This window comes from Aedes aegypti, chromosome 1, assembly GCF_002204515.2.
Source record: "Aedes aegypti strain LVP_AGWG chromosome 1, AaegL5.0 Primary Assembly, whole genome shotgun sequence".
NCBI classification, from domain to species: Eukaryota; Metazoa; Arthropoda; class Insecta; order Diptera; family Culicidae; genus Aedes; species Aedes aegypti.
Window position 1 is genome coordinate 230,236,211 of NC_035107.1, and position 16,338 is coordinate 230,252,548.

Here is a 16,338-nt window from a genome sequence, read left to right on the forward strand (position 1 = left end):
CTCCTGTGGGGCGAGCGACGAACACTTGTTCGGCGTTCAATGCGTTTATCGAGTAATATCGCGAATTCGGTTAGGCGCATTAATTTCAAATTATATACTTATCATTTACCAAAACGAATCCTTTACCCAACCATTTCCCATATCCAAACTCCCAGAGTTTACTTGTGGAAGTGCAAGGACTCCTCGGCTTCCATAAAGCAAGTAGCACGCCAAGATTTCCCTCCCATCCCCAAATTGACCTGCATTCGGACGCAGCCGGCGCCGTCATTGTTTGTTATAATAATGAGAGCACCAGTACTTACACATTGAGGAGGCTACTGATCCCGAGTAGTGTCTTTTAATTCCCTGTGTAAGTACAGCTGTTCTTGCAATAATGGAGTAGCATCTGCGGGCGGTCAATCATGCTCATGCTCAATTTCTACAGAAATATGCTCACAGATTAATACTTTTAGAAGACATGCATGAAATAATTGCTAGATGAATAGTTTGAGGATTTTCTTTGGAAATTTATCAAATAATTTTTAGAGGAAATCATACGGGTATCTCAGTAGTAATTCTGTCCGCTTAGACAACTTCCTGGTTGAAATCTTAAAGTAATCCCAAATGTCAATTTTGGAAGAAATCCTAGGAAATACCTGCATTTCTTGAGAAAATTCTGGTTGAATTCTTAAAATGCCCTAACCGATGACTTTGAGGCACTCTTAAGGAAATCGAAATCCATCTTCAAAATTGCTTGAAAGATCCTTGAAGGGTTTTCTGGTGGAATCTGGGGAGTTATTTCTGGGATTGTTCTTACAAAAATTTCTGACAAAAATCGGGTCAGTACTGTATTAAGTTACTAATTTAATATTTTTAGGCACTAAAATGACTATCATTTTGCTGTCTCACTGCTAACAGCCCTGATATACGAAATCCCATAGAACATGGGCTAATTATGCAAATAGGGGCAGTATTCCTTATAGACGTATCGTAACACAGCGTAACAAAAATGACATTTTTGCGTGTCTCAAGAATCAAATTATGTGTCTCTAGTAGATTAGGGATTGCTGAATCTAATGCGCTTCTCATAAATGTTCCAGCACGTCACAATTTTTAGCTACAGGTCGCCAAAGTTGTATAAAACACTGGTTTTATTGATAATTACATAAAATTAAAAAAAATATTTATCAAAAAATATTCTGATCTAATCTACCAACCATGCAAAATAGGACTTAAACTTTCATTTCAGATATGATTTGATTGAAATTGCACGATTAAATTGAGCTTAAATCGATTTTTTCAACCTGCTTGCAGTCTCCATACGAAATTCTTCGTTTCTCTTATATGGCAAAATGCAACACTTTTATAAACCAACAAAAATTAACTTTTGTGCATCGGAAGGATTATGAACTTTGTTGATAAGTATTGTTATACACATGAAGTTTGAATTCTGAGGCAAATTAAGCAAATAAATTACCTTACAAGCTGGAAAACTTGCATGCAAGTTGAATGAAATAGTCAAATTTAGCATTTTCAACAGCCAATATCTCAAAAACTAGACGTGCTATGATATTTCTGTGAATGGCAATGGATTCAGCAACCCTTAATTAAGTAAATAGCGGTATTTTGGTGCTTGAGACAAAATCGTGTTCCGCAGTGTAATTCATGAATGACCTTCACAATGATGTTTTTGCTCCAACTCATAGTTCGTTGACTTCGATGAATACTCACAACACAACGCAAAATCATTGCATGTGCACGAACTTGTCACGATTTTTGAGTTCCCAACAGGTGAATTCCAACGAAGGCGCTTTCAAGAGCTACTGTAATCCACAGAAGCTTTTACCATTCGAGTGATAACAGTGAGTTCAGTACAATAAAATAGTTTCTCCGACGAGCGATTAATGGATAAAACACTGTCATACAGCGGTGGTATTGTCCAGACCATGGACTAGCTTTCTCGAGTGTGTTAAACTATGGTCGCCGTCCGCTTAGTTAAAAAAGATAGCCAGCGCATACTATATTCTAGGGAATTTTACACAATCGAGTCATATGTACTTTCTTCTTGTACAGTTGCTGTTCTATAGTTATTGAACCACCAGCTACAAGTCATAACCGTTAAAACTATTATTATTATTATTGAATTATCATAGGTGATGATTCGTCAAATACCCATTTCCATACATACGAGTGCCAGCTCTAATAATCACCAACACTGTTCCCTCCATTTCAGTTGATAGCAGCCCCTGTTGTCATCAATAGTGCAAACGACGACTGAGCAGCATTCGAGCAAGGGCAGTGCGCGATAGTGGCGAGCACGTGCGTTGTGTGCGCCTACCGCAATAATTGTACTCATTTAGTGTAAGAACCCCCGAACACGTCCCTAGGCCACAATGGCAACTAGGAAAAAGGTCCTGCTGAAAGTGATAATCCTTGGCGACAGCAGCGTCGGCAAGACGTCGCTCATGAACCAGTATGTTACGAAGCGCTTCTCGAACCAATACAAAGCCACGATCGGCGCTGATTTCCTGACAAAGGAAGTGGTGATCGACGATCGAGTGGTGACGATGCAGGTAAATAATAACCACTTATTGAAGGCACACTAAGTGGCGCATTTGCATTTCGCTAAACGGTGAATTTAAATTGATTCGTATGATACTTTTCAGATTTGGGACACTGCCGGTCAGGAACGGTTCCAATCATTGGGGGTGGCATTCTACCGCGGAGCAGATTGTTGCGTACTAGTATACGATACAACGGCGCCCAATACGTTCAAAAATCTCGACTCCTGGCGGGACGAGTTTCTAATCCAGGCAAGCCCACGAGATCCCGACCACTTCCCGTTCGTGGTGCTTGGCAACAAAATCGATTTGGAGAACAGGGCCGTAAGTGTCATGGGTGGACGGAACTTCCAATTTAGGATACTCACTTTTCATCTTGTTGTAGGTGTCCACGAAACGTGCCCAGCAGTGGTGCCAAGCCAAGAACGATATTCCCTATTTCGAAACGTCAGCCAAGGAAGGCATCAATGTAGATCTGGCGTTCCAAACGATTGCCAAAAACGCGTTAGCCCAGGAGAGTGAGGTAAGTTTCGGACGTACATTCAATATGGGTTATTTTTTACCAAGTGTCACAGTACGTGTAATCGACCATCATCAATTTCGACCAAATTTTGGTCATATGTTCTTAACACATGCAAAAGCCCATTTTTTATGCCTGTCGGTTCACCCCTCGGTCCATGGTACCGTGAAAAGTTGAGTTTTTCACAACACTGATTGGAATCGAAGAATTTTACGAAAATTTCAATCACTATCATATTGACTAGTATTAATATTCATACAATCAATATGGCCAAAAGGGATCCTTCATTTATTTCGTAATTATTGTACAGGGAGAATAAATTATGCATTTCTTTATACCATTGCACATAATTCGATGTTTTCAGAACACAATTTCAAAATTTAACAAACACGTACTTGAAACGACCTTAATAGGACATAGCATGCTTCTCAGCTTAGTATTCAATGTGCACTCCCACAGTTGTTAACTGAAAGCTTTTCCTAAGTTGCCATTTTCGCATTCGTATATAAATTTCTATTACGAATAGATCCTGGACCAACCAGGAATCGAACCCAGACACCTTCAGCATTACTCTGCTTTGTAGCCGCGGACTGTAACTACTCAGCTAAGGAAGGCCCTCACATGCTCTTAGTGGTTCAGAAAAGCACGGTTATATCTTTGCATTATATTGTGGATCTAGCATTAAATTGCATTCCGATTTCGAATCCTAGTAAATTATTTGACCAACGACTTCAATTTAGTGCTTGCGCCACAATAATGTCACGCATTTTCGCTTTTTCTGGGTTTATAATACAGTCGACTCTCCACATCTCGATGTTCTACATCTCGATATCTCTCCTTAAACATGTCGATGATTTTCTCGGTCCCTTTATTCTGCATATACATTTTCTCTCCATATCTCGGTTTCCTCCTTATCTCGATATCTTCATATCTCGATGTAGTTTTGTTGATTTTTCGTTCCCGATTTTCTCTCCTTATGTCGATAACCACTTTATCAAAGGATACCTACTAGACCAGATTTTCGTGATTAAAAAAATATTGGGGAGCATTAAATGACGTCTGCTTGTTTATTATTATTCTTATTTTCCTAACAGCGGAGCGATTTTCAATCTAGTATTCATTAAAAATATGTTCTATGTCTCGATCTCTCCCTATCTCGATGGTCCCTTCGATATCGAGATGTGGAGAGGCGACTATAGCATTATATGCGCATATAGGATAGGCATACCCTATATGCGCAAATAATGCTGTTATAAGGCCGCACTGTCGTGCTTACTGGTTACTTGGGATGATTAAAAAGCAACGTTTATAAAAAAATCGTTTTGACTTTCTTATACTCGTCTTAACGTTTTTCATAAAGAATTTTGATGAAATCCTAAGTATGGCGTCCAACGAGGTATTTTTCTGAAAATGTTACGTATTTTTTATATGATTTTAGTATTTGTTTAGTAACAACGAACTATATTCTGAGGGGGACGGACCTGGTGTAGTGGTTAGAACACACGCCTCTCACGCCGAGGACCTGGAATCGAATCCCATCCCCGAGATAGTCACTAAAAAAATCAGTGACGACTTCTCCTTCGGAAGGAAATTAAAGCCGTTGGTCCCGAGATGAACTAGCCCAGGGCTAAAAATCTCGTTAATAAAGATAGATAGATAGATAGATAGATATATTCTGAGGTGGATTAACAAATTGTATTGAATGTGTCCCACTTGCCTCGCTGAGGTAACTGCGTCATGTAGTCTATTTTTCAGACTTTATTCTCAAGATTTTGATATTTCGTTACTATCACTTCCCACTAATGCAAAACAGCAGCAAATATACTGTCGAAAGGTGACTGAGCAGGGCGAATAAAAGTTTATAAATGTTTGAAAATCCAACCTCCCATATCTTCCTTACCATAAAAATAGTGTTCTGTGAAATTTTCAGCTTTCTAGGTGGTAATTTAAAGGTGGCCAAAAACGATGATGGTTTGTATGGAAATTAATATGGAGAAACTTTGAAAAATGTTCCAATCACGTTAGTATTGTAATGTACGTACAATCTTATCATCCATAGTGAAAACTCATTCTTCAAATCTTAATGAAGTATGTTGCGGAGGAAACAAATCCATTATGAGCTATTTTTATGTGGAATTACTAAATAGTAGCAAACAAACTATTGAATATCTCTTTTCCTATCCGTCAGATTGAATTGCTTTCTTTAGCGAATTTCTTTATTATGGTTTCAATAATGAGTTTTTACTACGGCATGATGAATTGGTACTCACATTACAGTACTAACGTTTCTTTATGATGAGCCTCGTAAACAGTTTGATGAAATGGAAAATTATTATAGATACGATTTGGCCAAAGTGAGTAATTACTCTTGAGTTTCATGCTCACTACAAAAACATGGCAACTTATCAGTGGGCTAAATTTTACCAGACTAACAAGAAATTATTGCCGTGTGGAAATACGAGACAATGAGTCAAAAAGGTGAGCCAACTCTGCCAAAACTGAGTTGCGTGATTGACATCTCACTCAAGAAAAATCTCAAGCGTGAGTTATGAGAAATTGAGTTTTTCACAACACTGTTTAGGCGAATTGTTGATCAACTTTATCGAAGACACCAATTTTGTTTCTCATAACTGGACTAAGATATAATTGACTCATTGTCTCGTACTTCCACAGTTTACTCACACACGGTAATAATTACTTGTTAGTCTGGTAAAATTATAGTAATCCTTTCTAACGTAAACAACATCATTCGGGATTCACGAGTTTTTGACGGGTTTTGCGACTGAATCATTTTTTACGGTTTGAGTTGATTGAGTGATTTTGCATCAAACTCTCAAGCGTGACATTTGCAAAGCAGATCTCTAATGAGTTTGCTCTCACGGACGAGCGTATTGATTGAGATTTGAGTGTGAGTCTATCAACACTGAAGCAAACAATTATTTTTCAATGCTTGTAATATCCGAAGATATTATCTTTAATTTCCGATGGTACTTATCTTCGACTGGCTTAATTTTTTGAGCTTTTATCAAAAAATAAATAAATTTGTATAAATTGCTAAGATTTTACTTTAAAAAACTTACTTTAAAAAATGTTGTTTTATATTTTTAAGAAAAATAGTTTTGTACATAGCGGATACCGTAAGTCAAGCCCACAGCTAAATGTGGTTCTATAATGTCAAACTTTTACTCAATTTTGATCATGGTGCCCCAAGGGTGCAAAATAATTAATATAATCAAAACAACTAAAATATTTTTTTAATTTGATGAAAATTTTGCTCCAGATCATCTACAGAAAATAGTTTTATAACTCTACGGCCAAAAAACGTATGAATGATTTTGTGTACGCAACAAAAATTACATTTTTAAATGATCAAATTTTATATGAAAAGGTACATTTTTTTACCACTATGTATATTTGACAATATTTACGTTGTGTTGTCGGTATTTTAGTTAAAATTTTTGGCAGTCATATCAATTTGATTATATTCATCAGAACCCCAAATAATTTATTCAAAAAATTCGGTAAGAACGACACAAACAAGGGGTGCTCATCTTGCCCCAGCTTCTCCTATATGCCTGAATGTGACGACCATATGAGACTGGGAGCTCGGTTTTTTCCATAGAGGTTGTCCATTAATTACGTAAAACAATTTTCGACATTTTACAATCCTCTCTCTTCCCCTACAAAAAGATATTTTATATAATAATCAGGCGTTGCAGAATTCGCTCTCATTTGAGAATGAAGCACGATCAAAGCAAGCAAAGAAAAACATCCCATCTGTTGCGGTCCACGATCGTCATTGTATCGCAAGGTGTAACAAGTCTGATAATTGGAAGCAGCGAGCGAGAGCCCCAACGAGAGAGCGATGATAAAATCCATTTTTCTCGCTTGTTTACCGTTGGGGATAGGTGTTTTTCATTACTGGCACGATAAACAATCCACAAACTTCCAATAACAACAGTGTCCCCCAGGCTTGGAGCATGTTTAGAGGGGTTTTATCATGCACTACTATCCCCCCAATCTGATCAAACTTGTAGCAGTATACGATAAACAGTCTCTCATAATGTGCAGCATGTTATGATAGTTACAGAGAGCGATACGTGAGAGATTCTCTCAATTTTCTCAGGATTCAATCCCTGATAATAATTGAATGTAAATTGTAAAGCACGTAAGGAATTTCAAATGCTAAAAAATCGTTTCCTTGAATTTCAGGTTGAACTGTACAACGAGTTCCCCGATCAAATCAAGCTGAACGCGGACCGCAACAATCGGCCTCGAAACGGAGACAACTGCTCGTGCTAATAATCCGCTACCCGCTGGAAGGTAATCAATAGATATATTTCAATAGTATCCAAACACTGAAAAGAAATTAGCAAAAGGCACGCTGCAAAAATAGTAACAACATCAACAAACAAGGTATAACAATGCGTGTTTGTGCGTAAGGCTAAAACAAGTTGTAAGTATATAGAGACACTCCACAGCAAGTAATAATTATGATCAAAGATGAAAAACAATAAACAGCTAAATAACACAGTATCCAGTATGCAGTAGATATATCGACGTTTATGAAAAACTCAGCAAATTATTATTGATTTCGATGAATACGAATAAAAAAAAATGATTAACATAAAAATCACATCCTTGCGCAGATCTCTCATTGCATTCAGAACACAATTCTAGCGTTGCGGTAAAAATGGAAAAAGAAAAATAACCCTATGTTAGAAAACTATATTTTTATTCGTTTCGCATTCGTTAAGGGAAAGTGTACTATCGGGCCCTAACATGCCGGAGAGACTTTATCGTTCGAGACAGAAGTTGGTGAAGAGAGTGTATAGTAGTTGTTAAGTATATATCTTTTTTAGATAAGCATCAATGCAGCAGACACTCTTGAAATTGATCCTACTTTCTCAATTGGGGAATTGCTTTTTAGTTTTGATTTAATACTATCCCCGATCGGTTGTTCTATGTTTTGTTAAAGTTAAGAATTCCTGTGGGTTTCCTTTTAATTTTCCTTTCCAAACTATTGCACTTGTGTGTCGGCTTACAACATTCAAGATTCTTACTTTGATATCCGTTTGCATGATGCTTATTATTAAATTATTGATTACTGATGAATATTATATGCTGCATAGAATATAGCTAAGAATTCATGAATGCAAACAAACCGAACTCTTTGATGATTCGAAGCGATCTATGTCTACACTAATCAAAGCCAGATCAAATAAACAAACCATACAATGACAAATTCAATGTATTTGTGAAAATGAAATAGGCAAATTGAATTGGACGAGCTTTGAGCTAACATAAAATTAATAATTTTAACCTCTTACACTGAATCATCGTAGAAAATGAAAAGTTGATATCATCGTTTGAGATAATGTAGCTCTGATGAAAAAAAAAATCATGTGCAATTGCATCATGAAACAAACCGTGACTACATGAACAGGAAATTTTGCAGACACGCTACCATAGCAAACCAGTTGTACATCTAAACCAACAAAAAAAAACAACAAAATTTATGAACGAACGAGTGAAAACTAGATTCTTTTGTTTTGATTGCTTCCGTTCGATAGCGCGTGTTAGCTAAATTAACAGCACGATAGAATGCGCTAATTTTATTACAGATACACACTGATGGGAAAATTCGGAAAAATAATTCAGACAACTATTTAAAGTAGATATACATAATGAACAATAAACATAAATTAAAGTGATATGAACTCAAAAAACTTATTGATTGATCCGAAACTATCCACTTTGTCGGGTGGTGGGTGTAGATTTAACGTTCAAGCATCCGCCATCGTAATCATCATCATCATCATCGAAACTTCAAAAGCAGTTTATCTGTTTATCTGTGTATGGCGAAAAGCATCTATCGAATTATTTCTCAAAATTGGGAACTATTTTCGAAATATTTTTTCGACTAATGCTTTCATTTACGAGAAATTTGAAGTAAGATGCCTTTCCCCATACAAAAAAAAACGACAAAACTTCTGCTGATCAACTGCGAGCAAGAGCAAAGCAGCTAATCCATTTTGAGCCCAGTCGGTTTTAAGAACCGTCCATGATGAAACAACAAAGCTGTCGAAAATACCATACACTGATCACCCTTGTTATCATAGGAAATCGTGGACATATCTCTGGATTTGACTCAGAGCGTTAATGATTAACGGGTCGCAATGATTGATTAAGTAATGAATGATTACATTCAATTTTATGATGATTAATGATTATGATTATTGATTGAAATTTTTGAAGTCATGATTAATGATTGTGATTGATTATTAAACCAGAGTATGATTAATGATTATGATTATTGATTTAATTACAATTTTAGATGATTAATGATTATGATTAATGATTAAACTCAATACGATTAGTGATTATGATTAATGATTATGATTAACCCTTACATGCCTAATGTCAAATTTGTTCAAAATTTTTAACTTCAAAATAATAGTTTTTTTTTAAATATCATTTATCATATTTATATTGAAAACATTGCACTATACAAATCTCGTCCAACAAGTCGTTGGCGAGTAGTGTGTGATTGTTGAGTTGAAATCGAATTCAGGTTAACTTCTGCGTCCATGAGTCCTCTCGTGGTGTAGGGATAACTATATAGTGAACAGGGAGTCATGAGTTCGATTCTCACTGAGAAAACATGTAAATTTATCGCAAATTTCACATCATTTTTTCCATTTAATCCATATGCGAAGTAGGGTACGTGTACCAGTTATGGACATAATGGTTCCCTATTTCGCTATACGGGATAATTAGATCTTCTTCATTTTTTTTTATTCTGTGTGTCAAACTATTCAATTTGATATCAAATATATCTTGATGATGTTGAAACATTCAAAAATATTCAAAATGTGAAAGTTTTCGAGAAAACCCATATAGCCAAATAGGGAACCACTATAGCCATAACTGGTACACTTTCCCTATTTGTAATGTTTAGTTTTACGGTAGTTTTTCAAAATTATGTTTTTCAGTCGTCTTCTAACGAAATTTCGTAAATATCAGGATTGCTGTTTGTCTTTGAAACTACGGGTATCGATTCGTAAATTACGATAGTTCCGGATTCAATTACGGGGAGTACTGGAGTAGCCCCCTTAAAGAGCCAGAAGCCACCTTCATATCGATTCCCAAAATTTATTAACGATTAATCAAGTTTCATTGTTTTGCAAAACTAGTCTAAAGAAGGATTTTTTTTGTTTTATTATAGACCTTTTAATCCAACAAGGATCATTCAGGTCTGTATATTTATTAAAAACTATTTAACATTGGAAGTTTTACAATCTTTCATTATTTCATCGTACCGTTTCTGTTGTGGTTCAAGGGAAGAGTGTTAAGTTAATCATGATTGAAAAATTGATGATTGAACGAAAAATCATGATGGGAGCTATTTGATTCAGATTTTTTTAATCATAAGTGTACTGAAATAAATTTTCAAGAGTGTGATGCATTAGTTGCATACTTAAAGGTGTTTTGGGCATTTCATGTCATTTAATTATTGTTTTTATGATTAATCTTTGATTAATCATTAGTCATTCAATAACTAATGATTAAATGCCCGAAAAGATGCACTAAACGACTTGAAGTATGCAACCAGTGAGTTATATACTAACATTAGATAATGAAGAATATTACTCATGATAAACAAACAATCCTATATAAACAACTTCGTTATGACAAATTAATCACAGTTTTTAATCACAAATCGTGATTAATTGCTCTGGTTCAAAGGGCCAGTATCCTGGAGGTAGTGGTCAATATATTGACTTTGTGAAGCGTAGCTTGCGACACATCCAACTTCATCAATTATTTAGTTTTAAACGACGATTTCAAGCGTTATTGATAAACTTGAACATATGCCGGGTTGTTAAGGTGTGTCGATTTCCCGGGGAGAGTGTTCAAAATATTGGTGTTGAAAAAAACATTAGCAAGTGAGTATATTATTATTATACATATAAAAGTTTAATGGTATTTACTCGCCTTTCTAGTAATTTTTAGTATTCTTTGTAAAGTGTAAAGTGAAATGTTAAAACTTAATTAGTTGTTTATTCATACTCCAAAATAAAAGTGAAGCACTATATTGGTAGTTCTGAAACCTAGCCTTCCATATATTAAACTTCATAAATTTTGCAAACCAAGCCATTAAATTCTTTTTCAAGGGAATTATTGAAGTATTAGACATAAGGTTTTTCGTAGGTTTTGTGTAGGTATATCCAGTTTTTTGTATATTCTGAATCTACATTAAAGTTTGAACCAGAACTCAAAATTTCAAAATTGTCCGTGCCCTGAAACTATTTTAATAACGTTCGATATTAGTATGGAAATCACTTTTGCATCACCCCCAGCAAATTTAACTTCAAGCGAGCTGTCATTGTTTAAATTAAAATGTCTTTGAGTCTACGGATTGAAATCTTTTTGATATTCTTGATATACTTAGAAAATGTGATCTTTCGAACATGCTACGAAACACTGCAAATATGTCATTACTAAACAACCCAATTCTTGGAGAAATATTGGGCGAAATCAGTTTGAACATATGCTAGGAATTTCTTAACGAGATCTTCATGGAACACTGGAAAAATATTTTTTCAAACGATGTTTTAAAGGAATTTCAGCTCTTCCTTGATTTGAATCTACATTTCAGTAAAAACGGTTTGCGATTAAAAATTTGCTGTAACAAAATTCAAAAGATTTGATATCAGTTTTATTGCTAATCAAGAGAAAAAATCATCATTATGTAATGTACAACTTGTTTGCTGCATACTTCAAAGCGTTTAGTGCATACTTTTGGGCATTTAATCATTAGACTTTGAATGATTAACCATTAATCAATGATTATTAATAAAAGTAATGATTAAATGGCATCTTCCTAAGGCACTGTCCACAAATCACGTAATGCTCGAAGGAGGAAGGGGTAGGTTCATACGGTGCGACTCAAACAAAATTTTGAAAATGTTTATACAAAAAGCATTACGAAGGCGGGAAAGCTTTTTTGATCTCGAGAATGCCGAATGTGCCAATTTTCGGATTTTCGTACAAAGTATACAACAATCTTATGAACGGCCAAAAAACTAGTGATAGGTCGAAATGTTGTGATCTGCCCCTATAAACAGCAATCCTTCATGCAGAATGGTATCATTCACAAGCTTTCAACTGTGTCTTCGGATTCGGATCAAATAAAACTGAGAATGGGGCCTTCCTTAGCTGAGTGGTTAGAGTCCGCGGCTACAAAGCAAAGCCAGCATGGCTTTGGGTGTCTGGGTTCGATTCCCGGTCGGTCCAGGATCTTTTCGTGAAGGAAATTTCCTTGAGGGGACAAAGAGTATAATCGTACTTCCCCTGGACATAGAGTATAATCGTACCTGCCACACGATATACGAATGCGAAAATGGTAACATTGGCAAAGAAAGCTTTTAGCTAATAACTGTGGAAGTGCTCATAAGAACACTAAGCTGAGAAGCCGGCTCTGTCCCAGTGAGGACGTTAATGCCAAGAAGAGGAAGAAAACTGAGAAGTGCACCGTCTTACACGGAGGAAATATTTAAGGGTCTTTTTTAGTCTTATGATAACGTCTGCGGATACAAAGCAAAGTCATGCTGTACTTGGTTGGATTTGGACGTTCCTTGGGCATAAACTCTCATTGTTCATGCCACAAGATATAAGAAATGCAAAACTTATTTATACATTAGAAGGCAATGTTGTAAAATTTGTTAAATTTTGTTCAGTGATTGATTGATGATTGATTAAATATTTGACTTATGATTAAGATTATGATTACTGAATAAAATTTGCAATCTCTATGATTATGATTAGTGATTAATGATTAAAACATAATATTGCAATGATTATGATTAGTGATTAATGATTAACTCTTGATTTTTTATGATTAATGATTAACGTTTTTGATTAATCATAATCATTAATCATTAATCATGATTAAATTTATGATTAATCATTAACGCTCTGATTTGACTATTATATTTAATGCCATTTTGATATAATTCTAGCCATAAAAGTTCTGATGAAATTCTGAGTAAAATTCTGCGAAAATCCTGACTGAATGACAGAATGTTTTACATCATTTTTGACTTTATGGAAACTATCGATAATCTGGAAAATTTTTAAATGTCTCAGAAATTTTCGGAAAAAAAATCAACAATATCGAGAAGAATCTGTAGAGTAAGGTTTCGGCAAAAGTTCGACCTTAGTGGTATAATCAAAGTTTCCAGGAAAACAATAGCAAATACCATACAGTAAACCTTCAACATATTGGCTATAATTTTGCCGAACAAACTTGTGTCAAAATATTTACCCATTTTTAGTTCTTCTTCTTTCTGGCGTTACGTCCCAACTGGGACAAAGTCTGCTTCTCAGCTTAGTGTTCTTATGAGCACTTCCACAGTTATTAACTGAGAGCTTTCTATGCCAATTGACCATTTTTGCATGTGTATATCGTGTGGCAGGTACGATTATACTCTATGCCCTGGGAAGTCGAGAAAATTTCCAACCCGAAAAGATCATCGACCGGTGGGATTCGAACCCACGACCCTCAGCTTGGTCTTGGTGAATACCTGCGCGTTTACCGCTACGGCTATCTGGGCCCCTTAAAAGTTAGTTTTAGTTATCAGTTTTAAAATTGATTGTCTAAAACGAACTTTTGCCCCACCGGTGGGGCAAGAGTTCGAATCTAGTGTGGGGCAAAGGTTCGCTGGCTAATACACAAAATTTCGATACTTTTATGACAGCCATACTTTATATCAGCCGTAATCTCATGGTTGCCGAAAAATACACTCTAAATTTTCATCAACAAATTGCCCAAAACAGGGTTAACTGTAATATCACAGATAACAGATGTTTATGCTAGAACAATTTTTTTCTGAAAATTTGTGTAAATATTCAAATTGAAACTCCTTGCTATCACTAGCGCCGCCACACAGCGAATTGCCTCAATCAGTGGTGAATATCAGTATCTTGAAATATTTCATATTCACCACTGACATCGTCATGGAAACTTAGCGATGACAGCACCACCACGATGTTGCTACTTATGTTGCCATTCAAAATGACCGTTATTTGTCTTACACAGTTTTACAATCGGACTTCAACGTCTGTTATCTGTGGTAATATGTTCAAAAATAGCAGTTTTTCGCAAAACTAAGTGAGAATGTAAACTTTTGATGACATTTTTCGCACGATCAGCCGTAACAACGTTCGGACACCCACCCACCCCCTAAAGCGTTATGAAATTTGTGAATGGGCCCTTACTCGAATATCATTGGAACCACCACGACATTTATAATTTTTGGTTTGAATTGAGCTAGAAATATTAAAATGAAACCCCACTTTACTCTATAAGAATATGTACCTGTAAAATTTGCTGAGCCTAAAACAGACACTTTTTTTGCTCAATGCATTTTACTAAAATGTAAAACGAAAATGTTTACCCAATGTTAAACTACTGGATGCAAATTTGTTTCATACCAAACTCATGAAAAATTTATCAAAAAAATATTAATAACAAAATTTTCAAACAATTTTTCTGAATACAAATTTAAGATTTTTGTTTAAGTTTAACCAACAATTTCAAATATAAGTGAATACTAAAGCACAGACATGATACTGCTTTACTGTCGTGAATCGCAAGTCAGTCCCATCTGTAAAAAGTAGGCATTGAGAGAATGGGCTGTGAAGTTTCCAAACTTGTTTTCAAAACGAATATTCAAAAAATCCCAGAGGATTGAAACATGATCAGATCTCAATGAAACTTTCACAATTTGCTTTTCACTTCGATATCTTTCTGAGAAAAATATTCGCTCCCAAGACGACAATTCGTCCGCTGAGGTGTGCTGCTGTCGTCATGATGATGGTTTCCGAAAGCAATGTCAAACCCATTCATGGTTTCAAAAAATTCGGATGAATATATTTATTTTCACTGCTTAAATGAAGTAATGTATGAAATTGAATGAAATCCAATGGTAGAAAACTCATTTCACTATCCAATGGTATTTTTAGAGGCAGCGGAGAATGTTCCGAAACGTGTTTTATTCAAGCGCAAAAATCGCGCAGGCGAAAGTTCCAATGAAACTAACCTCACATATCCTAGTTTTCCAACCTCAAACTAGTGCTCCTACCAGCCGGATCTCAATTTTTATGAAAGGAGTGCAATAATACAAAAAACGAACGTATGTAGAACAAAGAGAATGGATATTCCTACCTTTTCAGCCTAACTGTTTCACTGTTACCCGTCTTATATCAGGAAAATAAAACATTTTCCCCCCAGCGGTATGGGATGGATGCGTGAAAAATCAAATCTCTCATCATCTGACTAGTTGCGCTACCTAAGTATAGATGGCTAACAGTATGTTGCGTTTCGCGCTTGGAGGCCTATAGAGATGATCAAAACACGGTTCTTTTTGATGTTACACGCAGCGGAAATCTGTAGTGGGACTGATATGCGATTACTTTTCATTATGGGACAATTTGACTGGCTGTTTCTTTACGCTTCCAATCGCAAAACGCAACATACTGTTAGCCATCTATACTTTGGTAGCGCAACTTGGATGAGAGATTTGATTTTTTACGCATCCATCACATGCCGCTATGGGGGAAAATGTTTTATTTTCCTGATATAAGACGGTTAACAGTGAAACATTTAGGCCGGATAGGTAGGAATATCCATTCTCTTTGTTCTACATACGTTCGTTTTTTGTATTATTGCACTCCTTTCATAAAAATTGAGATCCGGCTGGTAGGAGCATTAGTTTGAGGTTGGAAAACCAGGATATGTGAGGTTAGTTTCATTGGAACTTTCACCTGAGCGATTTTTGCGCTTGAATAAAACACGCTTCGGAGCATTCTCCGCTGCCCCTAAAATACCATTGGGTAGATAAATGAATTCTCTACCATTGGATCTCATTCAATTTCATACATAAGTGAAGTAAGCGGTTAAAATAAATATTTTGTTCCGAATGTTTTGAAACCATGAATGAGTTTGACATTGCTCTCGTCAACCATCATCATGACGACAGCAGCACACCCCACCGGACGAATTGTCGTATTGGGAGCGATTTCTAATTTTTCTGAACAAATCATATTATCTTATGAGTGGAGCTCAAAGAGCATTGGAAATAATGTTGGAAACTGAACTCAACTCAGTTTTGACGAAAATGCAGATGGGACTGACTTGCGATTCACGGCAGTTTAGTGTTCAGTTGATAGGTTAACATAGAAGTCACTGTTGAATTTTGAAAATAATCGTTT

The 16,338-nt window shown here is 35.8% G+C and overlaps 1 protein-coding gene across 1 annotated transcript in view; it reads left to right on the forward strand.

Annotated features, from left to right (window-relative positions):
• LOC5578276 (ras-related protein rab7) overlaps positions 1-8,780 on the forward strand; it is a 35,579-nt gene extending 26,799 nt beyond the window's left edge. Inside the window, exons 2-5 of the mRNA XM_001663754.2 lie at positions 2,213-2,552; positions 2,646-2,864; positions 2,926-3,063; positions 7,273-8,780. Coding sequence (XP_001663804.1) covers positions 2,373-2,552; positions 2,646-2,864; positions 2,926-3,063; positions 7,273-7,362 — 627 coding nt within the window. The 5' untranslated portion in view covers positions 2,213-2,372 and the 3' untranslated portion in view covers positions 7,363-8,780. The remainder of the gene's footprint in view (positions 1-2,212; positions 2,553-2,645; positions 2,865-2,925; positions 3,064-7,272) is intronic.
• The last annotated feature ends 7,558 nt before the right edge of the window (positions 8,781-16,338 follow it).